The 18,100-nt window shown below is 36.3% G+C and overlaps 1 protein-coding gene across 1 annotated transcript in view; it reads left to right on the top strand.

Moving 5' to 3' along the window:
- Positions 1–18,100, top strand: part of MARCH1 (membrane-associated ring finger (C3HC4) 1, E3 ubiquitin protein ligase) — a 94,758-nt gene that overhangs the window by 31,071 nt on the left and 45,587 nt on the right. Inside the window, exon 2 of the mRNA XM_009893727.1 lies at positions 15,238–15,288. Within this exon, the coding sequence (XP_009892029.1) occupies positions 15,238–15,288 (51 nt within the window). The remainder of the gene's footprint in view (positions 1–15,237; positions 15,289–18,100) is intronic.

The raw sequence follows: 18,100 nt of genomic DNA, 5'->3' as shown, positions 1-18,100 counted from the left end.
AGGCCAATTACTTGCACCATGAGAAAATATCATAGTGAGAGAGTGGCTCTAGGGATATAATGGTGCCTGTTGTACAAGGGAGAGCTGGGACATTCACATGGATACATCTCCCGCATGTATCTCCTTATATAAAGAGCTATAATACTTCGCCTTATGGATACTTTACATCACAGAGGCTTAACTTATTTTATCTGTGTAATCCTTATTCTTCCGTCTTTTATCTGGGCCCTCTGAGCATATTTTAATCCAATTTCCCTGGGAAGCATAATGCAGAGAAGGAAGTGATCTCACTTTGTGTTAACTATGAGTAGTGCAGGCTGAGAGAATTTGGATGGCTGAGATGTTCGTGTTCACAGGGACTGTAGTTGTGACTGTCTTTTGCGTACACTGGGAAGGGGAAGCTACTTTCACTGTCCTTTCCAACTAGACTGTGTGTGCACTGATTTTAAAAGAGAAATCATATCAGAGCTGTTGTTTTGGGGGATTATATTTTTCCTCTTTTATTGCCAGTAAAATGTCTCCGTCTAATCGCAGTATGAGGTTATATTCCTCATCCTGCTAATTGGCATCATATTCAGAAATTCTGTCAAGCTTGTTCTTATCTTCCCTCCTCAGTTTGTCTCTAATGTGGATGAGTAAGCTGAGTTATGCGCTGTAGTGCTTGGCTGTATTACAGTTCAGTGGTTTTAACACATCTATTTTCTTTGAATGAAAAAGGTTAATTTCATTTCAGTGTAGATTGAATCTGGATACTGACCTTTACAACTGGAAAAACAGATAGAATCATAGCTTAATTAACCTCCCAAACAGGATACCTATTTGAAACATACTCAAGAAACCACATTTAAAGTTCTACTGGGAGCCATGTAGGAATGGTTGGATCATTGATATCTAGAAACATTAGAATTGTCCAGAATTAGATTAAAGGAAAAGTTTATTACTGAACTGATGAAGCATACAGCTGAGCTTGGAAAGAACTAATGTAAACTGAAATTGGAAACATTTCACCATCATACTTTGTCTTTATTGTGAAATGGGAAGAGCAAAGAAGACACTGTGTTTGTCAGCTTCTCTATTGGCATTTTCCCTAACCTGTCCTGTTTTCCAGCTCTCTATGGTAGTGTTCCATGGTCCTTCCAAGTTAAAACACAAGTTCTGTGGAATTAGATTGTGTGCGTGTAAGTTTTAAAAGAAATTAAACTTTTGAAGCAAGTAAAGAAAATAAATTAGATTTAATCCCTTTACATTGGTCAGTCAACATTTGTAACCATTTAAATGGTTACCAGTAAACCAGTTAAATAAAAAAGAAAGAGGACTGAAAATTGTATCCTTAATCCTTTCTCTGAGGCTCTTCTCTGTAATAATTTTGTCTCAACTTGTGAATGGCCTATTTTGCTTGTTCATAGCAATAATTGGCAAGAACACTGGTTTTGTATGAGAGGAAAAAATTCAGTTGGAGCTAAAGCTGTTTTTTAGATCTAAAAGAGCGTCACCTGAATACCATCTGCTGTATAAGCCAGTGTTTGCCAGAGTTGGGAGGCCTCCTTGCCAAAAATCTGAAAGATAATGTGCTGCTGAGGATGTTCTATGCTCATCATAGCTCAGTGTGGACCACTACCTGAGATGAATCAGCCAAAGCTTCAGCAGACCTTGTTCAAGTTGACACTGCATAAGTCACAAGTTAAATACCTGCTTCAGATACAAGTGGCAGAATATTGTTTATTTTCTTATAACAGTAGAACTGTACTTGAAGTCCTTTCCAACGTGGACAGCTGGAAATCTGGAAGTGCACTGAAGACTAAATACCTAGAGTGTTTATCACACTGAAGACCTACTGTGGTGAAATGAAAGAAGGTGTGGTATCTGTTTAGAAAATGACAATAGTGCTTCATGTGTAATGTTATTTCACATTCCATGTTGTGACTAAGAAAAGCAGAATTCCTTGGTGACGAAGCACAGAAAAGAATAGAGCAGAATCACACATGCTTCATTGTTGCCTGCAGTAATGGGAAAATATGCAAAGCGTAAGGTATTAACTGATATCTAAGACAGTAATTAAAACGTTTCATGAATAAAAGACTAGATAATTTCAGTGGTGTTTTTAACAGCTAGAGCCTTTGAAGACAGACACACATAAATGCATAGAATATAGTGTGAAAATACTCGAGTCAATTACAGTCTCAGGATGTTACTCCCCACACATTACTCTAAATTCTATGCAGTAATTAACAGATATGAATAAAATAAATAAAGTCTATTTTATATTCTGGTAAGTAGTTATTTATAGCCACTCTGGGAAAGTTTGAATTATTGTCTGTCCTAATTATGCCAAGGACTTTTTTTATTAGGCATGAAGGTCTGACTGGGAGGAATTACCAGCTGCCCACAATGTCTTTGCATTGTAGCTAATCAGATGTCTTGGCAGAGCTGCTTCTTATATTTCTGGTTTTATTTTTCTGTTCGTTCATTTATTAGTCATATCTGGAATCAGAAATTCTGCTCTCAACAGTAGAATCTTCCCTTGCCCAAGACAGGGTAGCTGTTTCTCCTCACCAGGACAGTCTCCCCTTTATCTGTCTTTCCCAAACTTCCTCCTTCTTTCCTCCTCGGTGTTGCTCTTTCCATCCGAGAGATTTCTGTTATAACATGAAATCTGTTAAGAAGCAGTAATCAGTAAATGGTGTGCTGTACACGTCCCTCTCTCAATACATTTTTGAGAATGAATATGTAGGTCATGTCTGTCTGGGAATAAAAGACCTGTAGGAGGCTTCTGTCAAGAATATGTATGAGTTGCTGGGCAAGTCTGCTAAGAAATAGGTGTATACTGTGTTCCACACTTCTTTTTACTCGCATTATTTTAAGTGGAAAGTAGGATCGAGATTTAGCCTTTTAATTAAACATTAGGGTAGCTTTAAAGAAAAAAAACAAACCCACCCCCCCCCCCCCCCCCCCCTTCTTTATAACAGTTTCCCTCGATCCCCGGACTGAATAAATGAATATATAGCCATAGGTACACATGTGAGTTCTCAGAATAAGCCCAATTTAATTGTAATTTGTACAGTATCCTTCCTCTAATGAATATACTGAATATTTCAGAAGGCAAAGGGAAAAAAAAAAAAAAAAGTAGTTGTGACCTGGATCCTGAACCTTGCAGGCCTAAAATATTGCAGATGTAACTGCAACAAGGATTTAGTCTTCGCTGTGGAAGCTCTTCAAAGGATTGGAGTAAATGACACATTTCTGTGTTTGTGCAGTAATAACCCACTATTCATTTCTGCTGCTAACTTCTTTATGAGCAGACTCAATATCTTTAGAGATGCAAATCAGACAAAGTTTACCTGTAAACAAAAATGATCATTTCTGTACTAAAGATCTGTGATAGCATATATGGAAACTTCACAGTAGGAAAGTTTGTATTACCTTGATTGTGGATCCCATCAGTTATGAAGGATGATGATCACTGGATCAAAGTGCACAGAAATAAAATTTGAATGAACTTATTAGTTCCAAAGCAGAGATAAGTGGCTGGGGATGCATATTTCAACTTGAAGCTGTCTTTCCTCAAAATTTTCTACACATTTTAGTGTGAATAAATATATCAGTCCATGAACTTTCACATAGATCTTGGCTGAGAAGAATATTTATAAGTATTTTGTCATTCAAGCACTAAAGTTTATGTTTTGCTTTGATTTTTTGAAGAGGGAGGAGTTGCAATGTTCAAATTTATGTTGAAAATCAAAAACTATGTAATGACTAAACTAATGGGTAGATAATTAAATTAAATGACAAGACGAAAACGGTTTAATGTTTTTATTAACCTCAGTTAATCTAGCATTAAGATGAATTTTGGGATTTCCAGAGGAGGTAGGAAAGATGCTGATGAAAGTATTTGTGGAATCTATGCTCATCTCAGACTCAACTGGCATAAAATTCCTTCATGTTCTTACGTTTGTTATTCTGAGCTTGTGACTTTAGGATTTCAGACATGCTAAGCCCATATTGCTAAGAGTTATGAGCCTTTGAATCTGGGCCTGCTGGTACAGAATTATATTATTCAACTGGTAACTTTTCTGATTTTTCAGCTGCGTCTAGCAGCAGCAGCAATCACCAGGGTTCAATGTGAATTCTCTTAATCCCACTCTTATCTAATGTCAGTATTTTCTGTGAGCTCTACTATTCTGCTTACAAGCATATTTCTGTTACGCATATGGAGATCCTTGAGATACAGGTTTGCTGTGTGTCAGAAGCCAGGTGTAAAGTCACACACTATTGTTCTTTGTCCAGTTCTATTTCCATTATTTTGTCTTAGCGTTATTACTCACCACTTAGGACTTACGGTCAAGAATTTAATTATTTATAGTTTTGCTTCTATTCCTGTTGCAGCTGGAGATCAGCGGGTTTAGGCTGAATAATTAATCAAATCGGCCGGTGAAAGGTTGAACCTGTACTTTAAAGGGTTTGAATTCTTGGATATCCTTTAGGGGACCGGGAAAAATGCTTTTTCCTTTCATTTTCCCTTTTACTTAAAATAGTTGGAGTTTGTGGTTTGAAGTGACACAGAAGACATAAAGCTTGTAATCAGATGTAAGGTATGAAAATGGTGATATTTGAATTCACAGCACATAATCAAGTAATGTTTTATAGTTCTGTTGTAATTGAGGCACTTTGTGTATTTAATTAATCTTTTGTCCTTTGATAAATATTTGGCTGTTAGACAAGTAGTTGGCCACCCAGAGACTTTCATCTCTGCTACTAATTGACTGGAATCCAGCAGGTCACAATAATTGGCAGACAAAAAAGTGGCCTCTGAATTCCGGCTTCTGAAACCAGTTAGTTTGTCTTTTCAATTAAAAAATTTGCATATAGTCATATTTAACAAAGAGAAAGCTGCACATCATACTATGAATTAAAACTCAGATTGTATATTCCACAGACAATTATCTGTGTCTCTTGTCAAAAAATTTCCTTTCCATTAATTCTTAAAAGTGTTTGATGAAATTTGTATACTGACCACCAAGACTGTTCATACAAGAGAGGATCATTGCAGAGATCAAATGTTTGGGGAAACATCCTGAAGGATGAGGAAAGGATGTCACTGATAAAACAAAAATAAGGACATTTGGACTGATAATTGAATTAACATTGATTAGAGATGGTGATGAAAAGACCAAGTCGTCTCTTTGGAGTCACTGAGAGTCTTATGGAAAAGCAAAGTTTCATGATGTAATGGGAGCTTTGGAAAATAAATTTAGTGGCTAGTGTACTAAAGTTGGCATGGATGCATGATAGAATGAAAAAACAGATCTTTGTTGGTCAAGGATGGCTTTGCTTGAATACGTTATCTGTAAATTGTAGTAACGTTTAAATGATAGTACCATTTGATTTAAGAATGCTGCAGTGAAATTTATTGTGTTGTGTTTCTGCTCATCATAGAAGAGAGACAAAATGATAATTTGATGTCATAGTGAGAAGGATTCTATTTTACTTTCTTGCTCTGTGTGTCAGACCCATTTAAGGAGGGTAACACAGTGTGAAAATAAGTGCTAATTAAATAGTTGGTCTATTTCATATTCGAAACAGAGATACACAGTGACATATATGTGTCACACCTATGCAGAAGTAATAACACAAAGCTGGACTGACAGTCATACATTAGCAAAACTGGTTGACAAAGTGAAGCCTGCAGACTGTTGCATTTGTATTTTATGGGAACAAAAATAGAAATTGGTGCTTGTCTTCATTTTCTATAGCTGAATAATGCCAAGAAAAAAAGGTATAAAAATATCATTTGCAATTTTCCAAGGTAAGGTATCTTTATCAACAACACCCAAATGCAAAATCTCCTGTAGCATGTCTACAGTAGTAAATGAATGTAAATCAAGTGTTAGTGCAATCATGCAGGTTGTTTGTAATTGCCAAGTAATTTAGACATTAGCAACCAAGTAGCAGAAGGTGGTTTTGACACATGGAAATCTATCACAAATGATATTGCTACCTGTTATAACTACAGTGGTCTGATTAATGTAGTGAGATGGTAGAAATTAAACAGACTGTAGTTAGACATTAATACAATAGTAATATAAAGCTCTGTATTTTTGCTGAAGAGAAGTATCTTGGCAAGTAGCAGTGGAGAACAAAACCATTAGTAAGATGTTTGTAGGCCGAGGTTTGTTTCTAAATGTGACAAGTAAAGCTTTACACACTCTATGTGTCAGAGGAGTTAGAGCCTTGTATTGGGTTTCAGTACGTGCACAGTTCTCTGGTAAAAAACTAACAGTAATGAATTCATGCAATTACTTTCCATCCCGGTAGGTTACTCTTTTGACTCTAAAGAACTAGCTCTTTTCAATGTCTGTATGCATAGGGAAAATCCTACTTTTTATGTCGTTCCATTTTTTGACATGACAGGAAAAACATTTTCCCATGTTTATTTCCCATCCCATCTCTTTTCTTTTGTATTTGCCTCTTTCGGTTTTTATTGATTTATTTCTGTAATCTCTTCTTCAGTTGTAATTAATATTAACTCTCTTCGCATTTTTTTCATTTAATTTCATTTGCGAATAATATTCCATCCATCTTGATCATACCAAGGTATATCATTAGAGTACAGACTAGCAGCTAGTTGATTTTTAAATTATAGTCTTCCTCTGCTTTTTCCCCGTGTCACTTTTTAATAAGAAGGTAATGGCAAGTTTCACTTGTCCAATATCTATCTTTGCAGCTTTTAATTTTTAACTACATGGTCAGCTTTGGATAAAGACAACGATCACTTGTATCTTGTTAGAAAAGTACTACTAGGAACTATCGTTTTGTCATTTTATTTTTTTTTTTTCCTTTTTTCCCTAGGGTATAAACTGAATAATGAAGGCAGCTAATTACAGTAGGTTTTTCATGCAGTGCTCGATGCTTGGCATTCACTAAACAGTTGCTTAGTTGACAAGGACAGATAATATTTTAGATGTGTATTTTTGCATACTGAGAGTGATATAGAATACCTATTCATAGAGAGAAACCTTGGATTAAATGCCTGTGATTTTTCTTAAGGTTAAAGTAAGCGAAAAGGTAAGTGAAACCTGGTTAGTTTGAAAAAAAAAATTCCTGACATTGTTAGTCAGCTGATGAATTCAGTGAGTGAAACTAGGAGTGTATGGAAATTTCACATCTACTTAAAAACCAAAAACAATCATTTGAAATTATGCTTTGTACGAGTACATTAACCTACAGACTAGTTAAGATATTGGTGGCCAGTTTCTGATGGATAGTGTCTTTTGGAAATGAACTGGGTGGTATAACACTGATTTCTTTTTGAAAAGAAGAGCACCATGAGCCTCTCTGCCGGTAGGTGCCATTGGCTGTGTTGCCCTCGGTTGGAGGAGGCAGAAAGATCCACTGGCAGCAGGCTGGTGCCACACAGCAGTGTATTGTTAATTGCCAAAGTCTATCCTGAGCAACATACACGTTTCACCTCCTGGTAGAGGTAAGCAGAGAGATTTATCAAAAACGTGATGCATTGTGTCAAACAATGCAAAATACTGGTACTTCTTATTCACATTTGTTTCAACAAATCCCCTCAAATGTTTTTGGTTTTTTTAATAATTTGCTGCTTTGGACATAGAAACGTATCGTACTTCAAGCCAGGGTGTTATAGCATCTTGTCTGCTTCAAATATACTTTCTGAAGGATGTTCTGTTGCTGAAGGATATGTAGGCAATTTGTGATTATTTTTTTTTTTTTATATGCTGGAACTTCATAAAACAGCGTACATTGGAAATATCCCTTGTGGTAACTTGTTCAAGTGCTCAAACCTTGAGTCATGCAGGGCTGGGGCTAGATTGTTGCACTGCGTTTGATTGGATTGGATTGGATTGGATTGGATTGGATTGGATTGGATTGGATTGGATTGGATTGGATTGGATTGGATGAAGAAGTATATAATCTGCAGCAGAAATGTGGAAGACAGTTCTTGGATCAGTTTAAAATTTGTTCTTTTGCATTTAGTAAGGCAAAGGACATGATCTCCTTCAGCCTCTGAACTGAATCGAATGGCTCCTCCTGGTCTGCAGGTGCAGAAGGAAATTAGAGCCACTTCCAGCCCTCAGTTCCTAGTTATCTTAATTGCAGTAGGAGCAAGTTCACTTTGCTTCTAGAAAGCAGGAGGTACTAATGAGCAAGACCCTTTGACTGCTGTGTATGGTTTCTTTGTTGTAAGACTCTTGCTCACCCTCATATGTTGATCTTCTGAAATGCCAGCCTTTTTTTTATTTTCAGTTTTGTTCCTTTAACCTCATTCTCATTAGTATTAGGCATTACCAGAAATAATTTTCCGATAAAAGCTTCTGACTAGCTTCTTATCTCATGATCAGTCAAGAGCAGCTACATGACACACATTCTCTTGTTTACTGATTTGTGTTGAACTTATTTCCAACGTCACGATTGTTTCATTTGTCATTTTGGTGAGGATTACTAGGAACTTTTCACTTTTGCTAAGTACGGTACACCAAAGTAAAATCTGGCTCTTTGTGTGCCCTGTTAAAGGAGTTGCACTTAAGTCAGGTGAGTAGTATGTGCTGTTTTCTGTCTCTATTCTGTGCACGCCTGTGCTCTGCTTCAAGGTTGATTCAGTGCTGGATTTTTTTTTTTAAAACGTAATGGTGAAGTTATTCCCATTTTTAAACCAATTTTGACCTTGTACTTCTGTGCACTACAGAGAAAGTAACTGAATATTATAACGTGGAAGTCGTCCATGTAATTGCAGGTAGAAGCATCACTATGAAACCCTTATGTTGTAACAGCAAGCATGCTATTGACTCATCTTGGCCTGTGATGGAAATTGCTCTGAGCCTCATTAAATTGTAATTAGCATTTTCATCTCAAAAAGGTGGTGGATCAGATTCTGAGATATTTATCATGCTTATTAGCAGCTTACACTAAAATAAAAGCTGCTGTGCTGAATCCAGTGAGACTGATGTGGAGTAAGATAGTGTAAGATGTGAGAGGAAAGGGACCTAACCCACCAGAGATACCAGTGCAAGAAGTGGCTATAAGTAATGCAGTGATACGTCTGTGCCATGGAGTTGGTGGCACTATAGGTTTCTGTTCAGAGGAAAAAAACGGTGAAGAAGAAAATAACTTCCCAAAAAGTTTAACTCCAAACCTTATTGCAGTGAAATTACCAATGTGTGATTTTTATGGTCTTATGTGCTGGAAATCTGATCACAAAGATATCTTAGTTGCAAAATAAGTAACAGGACATAGGACAAGTAAGGCACCTGTACATTATTCTTATGTAAGGATACCCAACAGCCCACTAATAGGAAGGTTCCTTGATCATTGCTATGTATTCTTCTACCCACATAAAAATATGGAAAACATGTAACTTCTAGGGTAATAAAACTAACTTCTTTATGTCACACTGGATTATGTAGTCTGTTTCCACCGCTGACAGTCAGAATGGCATGTTTTAAGTGCTTCAGTATCCTCAGAAGCTTTGTTTGTGATACTCAAATAGTTTTGTACAGCTGTGATTTACAATATAGACCTTCAGTCTGTTTAGATGTGCCTTCTCCACAGGGTTTTTGCCTAGTGACCTTGTAGGTGATTTGGCATGAATGCTGAACTTCTTTGTGAAGTTGAAATTTATTAGAATGGCAAGTTATTTGTTTACAAAGAAGGGAGATAAATTTTCTTACATTTTCAAATACAGACTTAACTACCAATAACTTTATACTTGGTGATTTAGTGGTATGATTCATTTATAAGAGGAGTTATGTGGCTAACTGTTGAATATTTGAAAGTATGGAAGAATCAGATAAAATATGTAACAGCACAGAAAATAATTCCATGAATAATAAGAGATGACTGTCAATTCATGATGAGCTGCTTTCTCAGTATTCTTTTAGGGCTAAAATCTGCCTTGAGTTCCTTCCAGGACTCAAATTCCCCACATCAGAGCTGTTTAGAAATTGCCAGTTACTCTGAGAGTTGTTATCACCAGCAACTGGTTTCCCCCTGCCCCTCCTTCCCATAGAGAAAAGGCTTTGCAGGTCCGAACTGGCCAAGAGGCAGGTTGCATGCTCTGTCAAAAGTAACACTGACATTATCTTCTTGGAATAAGTAGTCATAAATAAATATGTATATACTTGTATTTGTTTTAATAATTTAGACCCCGACAAGAGAAACTGTGAAATAGTTCTTGAATAATGTAATAATAGCCATACTGTGGGAGACAGTGTCATCCTGGCACTGGCCATGCCCAGTAGCACAGAACTAGGAAAAGCAGGAATACATTTACATATCTATGCATATAAATACATTCATATATAGGTAGATAGATGTTACATGCATTTAGATGTTTTATTTATATATAGATGTGATATAGTATGTATGAGTAATAGAAAATCCATTTTATACTATATTTTGTTGACATTTTATTTCTTTCTTTTTTAATAGTCATTATTATTTATATTTTATTATTATTTTAATTAAAGGTCGCATCTGCATCACAGTCTTTTCCTAGCGGTCTTTTCTTCTGTGAGTTGGCACTTTGAACCTGGCTGTTCTTTGGTATCGAAAACATTCTGGGTTCCACAGTAAAATTATGCATTATGCCTAGTTATTTCACAGTGTGTTTATATCTTAGTTAATTATGGGCATGCGCCTTAGGTTTCCAGCGACTGACGTTGCTAGCTGAGATCATCTACATACGCGATAGCTCAGGCCGTAAAGTGAAAGCAGTTTCTGCTCCTATTCAAAATTCCAGAAGTGAGAAGGTGCTGAAAGGCGGCTCCTGTGCGCATGCAGTGAGGGGGGGAGGAGGTGAAAAGGAACTTCAGGCAGGCAAACCCTGAGACATTTATATTTGTCGTGTGTTGTGATATGACTTGCAGAAAAAAATCTGTTGTTACAATCACGTATAGAACTCTAAGCCTGAAGATGTGTGAAGCAGCATGTCCCACCGCTAGGATGCAAAGGTTAGAGCCCACAGAAAAGAAAGCAAAGGCGAAACATTTTGTGCAAAGGTGGAGTTTTTTAGGGGGGATAGTTTGGTCGTACATGGGTGACAGATGTTGTTGCTTAAGATTCTCCTGTGAGTTGAGGTACTGTGATTGGTTCTTGATGCTATCGTGCTCTCTGTGGAGAGGTGAAGCGCACTCCGTTAGCCAGCCCAAGGGATGCTCAGAGCCAGAGCAGAGCAACGGGCAGCTAAAGGAAAGAAACCAGGCAAACGGATTAGTTAGTTTAAAATGTACTTTGCTACCCAGCAAGACTTTAAATCATTCACGGTGCGCATGACAATTTAGTGCGAGTCAGCAAGCAACCAACTAATATACCACTTTCCTCCTCAGAATGAGAGAGCCTGAACTGTTCACAGCAGTATTTTAGGCATTTGTTACTACTACCCTATTTATTCCCTTGCTTTAGTAAAAATACTGTTTTTTAGCAATGTAAGTCACATGTGCAAGTTGGGAAAAAATGTATCCTTAAGCATCAGAAAGTTTAATGGGCTGGTCACTCCTAAAATAAAAAAAAAAAATCAGTTCAGGAACCCAGTCTTGTGCTGAAATGAGATTTTAGGAGGTGGTATACTGACACAGAAAGAGAGATTTAGCTATTATTTTATTTTTAGTTCTTTTAATTCCTTGTTACATCCAGAGTTGGTTTCTTGGTATGACATGGTGGGACAGGTGCATAGAACATTCCTCCTAAAGCAGTTTCATGAACATGTTGTAATCTGAAATTTCATGGCATTTTTTTCTCTTTTGTCTTCCTCCTGGAATTTACATTGAAGGTTGAATTGCGTTTGCAATTATATCCTTGTAAATGATCTTGGTAAAGCTGAACCTTTAGGAAATTTACAGACACAGACTGATTTCTCTTGATATTCCAGTGGAATAGTTACAGGAACTTGTTTCTGTGTTATTACAGTTTTGAAGAGATACCTGATGAGTGTTTGCAGGATGTAACACAAGACAGAAGAGATGAGATATTTGTGGTACAGGATGTCTGGAAATAAGGAGAGGCTTTCCAGTGTGGGTTTTTTAGACTGCATAATACCACATGCAAGCTGAAAAGCTCGTACCTGTCATGGCCAGGAGGAGTCTTGGCAGGAGGTGTTTTGCTGTTTTGTTGATTGGAGAAAAAGACAGTCTGAGAATTTTTAGCAAGAGATCTCTCTGAATATTTTGTTTTTACTTTGCTTAAGGGCCAGACCTCTGTATGTGTAAACTTAGAAAACTCAGTCAGGGAGATCAAGAGCCCTAGCTATAGATGTTAAGTAATTTCCACTGAGAAGTGTTAATTCTAAAAGGCGGATGCTACTTTCTTTGAAGTAATCTGATTGGAACGACACGATAAGACATTTCCCTGATGCACAAAAATATGTATAGATGTTTGAGCATATATTTATTTGGATATAACCTTTCAAATGTAAATTAACATTGAATGTGTGGATAAAAAAATCTTTTTATTAGTGTTTAGCAAGCTTGTAGGAAAAATGTTATTCAATAAAGATAGTTCCTCTTCACTTAGAGTAAGAAAAGGAATCAATTATTCTTAACAATATGAGTACTTTGTAAAGATAAACCATTAAAATAGAAGCACACAGGCATTCTTTAAGGACAAGTTTCAAAAGAGATTTTGCCATAACTTTTCTATTCTGTTCTTCCTTTGTGTGAACAGTCATGCCAATTCAGTGTGAACTTGAACGAAGACTTCTATCTTGGATTTATGTATGGTTATTTAGTGCAACATTTAGTGTTTTATTTATATGCTCTTCAGGATAAATGACCATGAAATACCCAAACTTGGAAATTATAATTAAATTTATTTATCTATTTATTTATTTTTCAAAAAAAACGGTAGAGCCAGCACTCTGTCCTTCAACTTAGACCATTCAGTGTATGATGCTCGGACTTTTCAGTTAGAGGGTCAAGAGCTTGTTGTAACTAAAGTGAAGGAGATATGTGCCATAGTGAAGAATGGATCATGTGAAAAGCCGAGAGAGCTGTAGTCAGGAAACAGATTTTGAAAATGAATCTTGGATGACAGATTATTAAAAGAAAGGAAGTTAGAGTTCCAGACTTCACTGCACTGTGAGAAAATACAAAATATTTCTTTAGTCCAAGTGATGGAGGATGAAGGTTGCATGCTTTTAGCGGGGAGTTTCTCAGCTATGATCCCCGCTCATAATTTTTAACCACAAAAGGGGAATTAATTTCATGGGTCCATAACTTCTATTATTTTGAGGTCAAAGCAGAGCGTCTCTGAACACTGACCCAGAATATCTGAAGTATATTTTCAATGGATATAAATGAACACATTCAAAACTGTATATATTTAATGTTGTCTAGAAAGTATAAGCAATTATTAATTTATTACCAAAGCTACAGTGGATAATGTATCATGGAAGTAGTATTTGAATCATAGGATACTTTCAGTCAGAAGGAATCATCTGGTTCACTTCCCTGTTGAAAGCAGGGTCAGCCTCAAGGACAAGATGTAATAAATGAGTGCATAACTTGAACAATGTTTTTTTAATTCTTCCTAAAACAGAAGAAACTCTGAGACACAAACCTGAAGGTGGGTTTAGTCCTGAGAATTAGCTGGTGTGGTGGAATAAAATGGAGAATGATGTATGGTCAGGGAGTTCAGTGACGCTGGTTTTCTGAGGGCAGGAGTACGTTGTGCTACTTAATGCTAGTGAAGACGAAGTAAAAAGAGAGATCGGGCAGTAGATTAGTATTTGCAGTGCAAAAGATTGATGGTGCTGAGGATGGAACAAAAACATAAGCTACCTATCGTCTGAAGGAAGAGAGGTATACTAGGTTTATGGAACAACAAGTAGGCTTGAAACTTTCTGTAGAAACTAATAAATTAATATGTAACTGTGTTTTTCATTTGGGTGTGCTTGCTGGGGTTGAGGTCAAAGCAGCTGTTTTGATATAAAAATGGGAAAGCACGTTTTTTCTAAATGTTGGCTGACAAATAACCTAAGGTTGGATTTTTTTTTTTTCTTTTTTGCCATTACAAAATTGTTCTGTGCTACAAATTATAGGCGAAATACTAATTTCTAGTCTAGACATGTACATTAACAGAGTAGAAAATTTAGCCTTTTTTTAACTGGAAGCTTCTGTATTAGTTCTTTAATGAAGGATGGGTCATAGTCAAGTTGAAAGCCTTTTATGGACAAGTATGCATCAAATTCTTCATGTATGTGTCTAACTGCCACAGTGATGCATGCATTGCAAATGTAAGCTGCACAGATGAAAAGTCTACTTTGGGTTTTGTCCCCCTGTTCCCCCCTGACCCCGCACCCGGAATAAGTAATTTAGCAATCTTGCGCAAATAGTATCTAGTTCAATGGCTTCTAGGTAAAAATCAGTCTTGTTTATATGAATAGTTCACCTTAGGTTTTTAACCCCTATTCTCAGTGCTGAGAAAAACATTTCTGTGACCTCCCTAAGATATGTGCATTTAGCAAGGAGACGAACACTGTTTCTGAAATATCAGTTACGTTTTCAGTGTACATGAAGCTGAATCTAGTGCTGCGTAAGTGTAAATACTGAACAAATTATCGAACCACTGCTTCCCTTCCTCCTTTGAATTGCCAGAAAAAAACCAACACAACAAACCCCCCAAAAAGTTGTGCTATAGAAATGTAGCTATTTAACAGAAACTTTTTAAGTGTAGTTCAGCCTATGGTGTTGGTTTGTGTGTGTGTGAGGATGGGAGGGGATGGAGGGGTAGGTGTTAAATTGAACTATATCTATTACTGGTTACTATTAGTTGTTCTCAGAAAATGTCAGGCCAGGAAGTCATATAGTGCTGGTTTGATCTTCCCGAAAAAGTGAATTCCGCTTTTTGAGCAGGGATGTGTCCAGTCTAACTTTGTGGATTTTATTATTTGTCATGAAACATTCCTGTCATACAAGAGTACCAGTTTGCACGAGAAGCCATGATGATACATCAATCTTTCACTCAAAATGTTTTTAAAAAAACCCAAATAATTCAACAGTAATTAAGTAGTAACATTAATATCTTACAGAAATTTTTTCAACTTTTACTGAAGTACTTTGCATGAATATTGTACTGATGTATTCATTGAGCAGTCGACCATTGTACAGTCAGTAGCCAAACTGAAGACAAATAGAGGAAGAGAAACACTGTACACTCAAAAAGACTTTTTTAGGTAGAATTTGAAGGACATAACTTTCTTCGTCTTTTAATTTTGTTTTCCAGAATGACAAATCCCCAGGGCGTTCCACAAGTCGATCAAGTAACATTTCAAAGGTATGTGAAATCTATTTCCTTTATTACTAGTTTACTCCATTTAACCATCTTCTGGTGTTTTCTCTATAAACATCAGATTTTTAAGTTTTTACTGCATCACGTTATGGATTCCGTGTAAAATCCATCTCAAAGTATAAATATTCAATTAGTTATTACTGCAATATGTGTAATAATAATAAGTAAATAACAGTTGCACTTTTTTCACCTGCTTTCCACAACTGCTTAACATTACATTAACACTTTGTCTTATGGTAGAATTACTGTTTGATTTTGCGTCCCCCTGCCCTGCCCAAATACTAAAAGCTGTAATGTGTAAAGCTATGAATGTGTCATCATTTTGGACTGAATTCTGAATTCCTTTTACAGGGATTTATGGGTCACCGCAGCCAGGACTTTATATCTAGATGCTTTTTAGTTTCTAGGAAACCGAGAAGAGAAACTGTAGGGAGAAGCAAAATGTGATTTGTACTGGAGTTCTTTGTTTTTAACCCCGCTTTTTCTGTATTTTTGGTTCAGATGTGGCTGAAATCTATGCCAAAAAGCCAGGATATACAGGAGGGAAAAGCTAAAAACTCAATAATTATTTGAATCCCAGCCTAAACATCTGCCATGTATTATGTTTGTATCTGAAGATTAAATATTTTGCATCCAGTGCAAGCACAGTATCCTTAGGCCCCTTCAAACAATATTATCGTCTGTGGGGTACACACTATAAAACTGTTTTCTATTCAGAGCTGTAAAAAAAAAAATCGTGATTTCTTAATTAAAAAAAAATAGGTATATGTTAGGTTCTGCTCTTTTACATTAAAAAGGAAAAAAAGTGCTAGGCAGAATGTGTATGAAATATCCAGCCTGTTGTAGGGTATGGCTGAATCTCTTCCTGACTTGTTGCCTATTTTTAAAAAGTGTATAGTTGTATACTTACAAGCTTGATCACTGTGAAATGTATGTATTATTTTGACTAAGAGTTTAAAGTGCATGCCTATGTTGATTTAGTGTTACTTTTTCTGCTTTTTTAAGTCAGTTGTGTGGGTTACACTGTGACAAAGCATAAATATATTCACTGACACAAGACATATGGCAGTGACTAACATTTATTTTGAAGTAATTTCTACAGAAGCCAGTATAGGTGCTTATTAGAAAGGGGTACTTGCATCTTTTTAAGTAGTACATTAATAAGCAAGGTTTTCAGGCATACACTTAATCTGTTTCTGATGTATTGCATCATTCATTCTTTGGCATCAATTTTTCTATGTGAAGCTACCTGCCAGTGAAGCTTCTCAAATGCTGAAAGACACTTGATTGGAAAGTCAGTTTCCCGTTTATTGTTGGTTTCAAAATGCTTTTTTTTTTTTTTTTTTTTTTTTTTTTTTGTAAAATGGGAGGTTATATATGTGTATATACATAGAAAAGTGAACACCTAACTTTTCAGGTTAGTATTGCATGGCACAAAGTAATAGTAACAAATATTGCACCTCAAAACAAGATTGGAAGCTTCTAGGTGATGTAAACTATGTACCAAAGGCAAGAGTTGTGTTCTGTGCAGTGGCAGGTCTTGCACACAACGAGAATTTCAAATGACAGAAAAATTAGAAAGTCTTTATCTAGAAAGATAAATTACACTAGTCCAAACATATTGTTTTGATTTTGTATCTTTTATTGCTTTCATTTGCCTGTATGAATAAGTTAAAAAGGGTCAAATAGAGAGTTACTGTGTATTGTGTGTGCCACCCTTGTTTGTGCATGGGGCTCCTGGTCCAGAGCAGAGTAGATGTTCCCTGATAACACTGGATTTTCTACCACCGTATTTGTGAAATGGAATATAGCAAAGATTCTGCAAATACAGATTCATTCTTCATAATGCTCTTAAGTTGTTTATTCAGAGAGGACACCTGAGGTTTGCAGTGTATGCTTGGGCAATTTTGCGTACTAGGTACATTAACTCTGAATTACATGGTATTAGAGATTAAACTGAATTGCTGAATATTGAATATGTCTCATCTAGACATAATGAGAAGAAATGGCTTTGGTTTGTTTCTTATTTACCAGATACTAATTAGTATATACCTATTCAATCTATAGATTTTAAAATCAAACTTTCCCTAGAGGGGTGGTGGTGGTGAAATCAACACTTCAGTTTTACCATTCCTTTTTGTTGTCCATGGAGGGTGCAGAAATTTAACATGTTGCAAAGACTTTTCTTATCTTGCATATAAGTTACTGTTAAGAATTTCAGTAATAAACTATTTTAGGCAAATGAAAGGACAAAACCTGATATATTTAGATATGATTTTGATACAAAACTACTTGTAAAGTCTATTGTGATACATGTTACTAAGTAAAAAGAGTGGCTGGCCAATATGTTTCTGTGCATGTACTATTATAAAATTAAGCCAACTGGAATATTTACAAATTATTTTCATGTAACTATAAAATTATTTAGCTCTACTTGTGAAAGTCATTTTTTTTTTTCACTTGTATAATAGAGTATTTCATCAATATGGCAGAAGTAAGGCAAAATCCTGCACTTTCATTCTGTTAATCTGACTCAGCACTGAATCGAGTACTATTTTATCTGTGGGCAAGAGTACATGAACAGTGAAAACTAATTGTAATAGGGCTATAGCTCCCACTGCCCCTTGTCCCCATAAGACACTGTGCTTTACCCCTTCTGCCCTTGGCAGTCCCGTGCCACACCAGCACCAGTTTTTTCGGCAGGTAGAATCATAGAATGGTTTAGGTTGGAAGGGACCTTAAAGATCACCTAGTTCCAACCCCCCTGCCATGGGCAGGGACACATCCCATTAGACCA

This window comes from Charadrius vociferus, unplaced genomic scaffold (genome assembly GCF_000708025.1).
Source record: "Charadrius vociferus isolate BGI_N301 unplaced genomic scaffold, ASM70802v2 scaffold59, whole genome shotgun sequence".
In the NCBI taxonomy this organism is placed as follows: domain Eukaryota; kingdom Metazoa; phylum Chordata; class Aves; order Charadriiformes; family Charadriidae; genus Charadrius; species Charadrius vociferus.
This window is presented reverse-complemented; position numbering and strand designations above follow the sequence as displayed.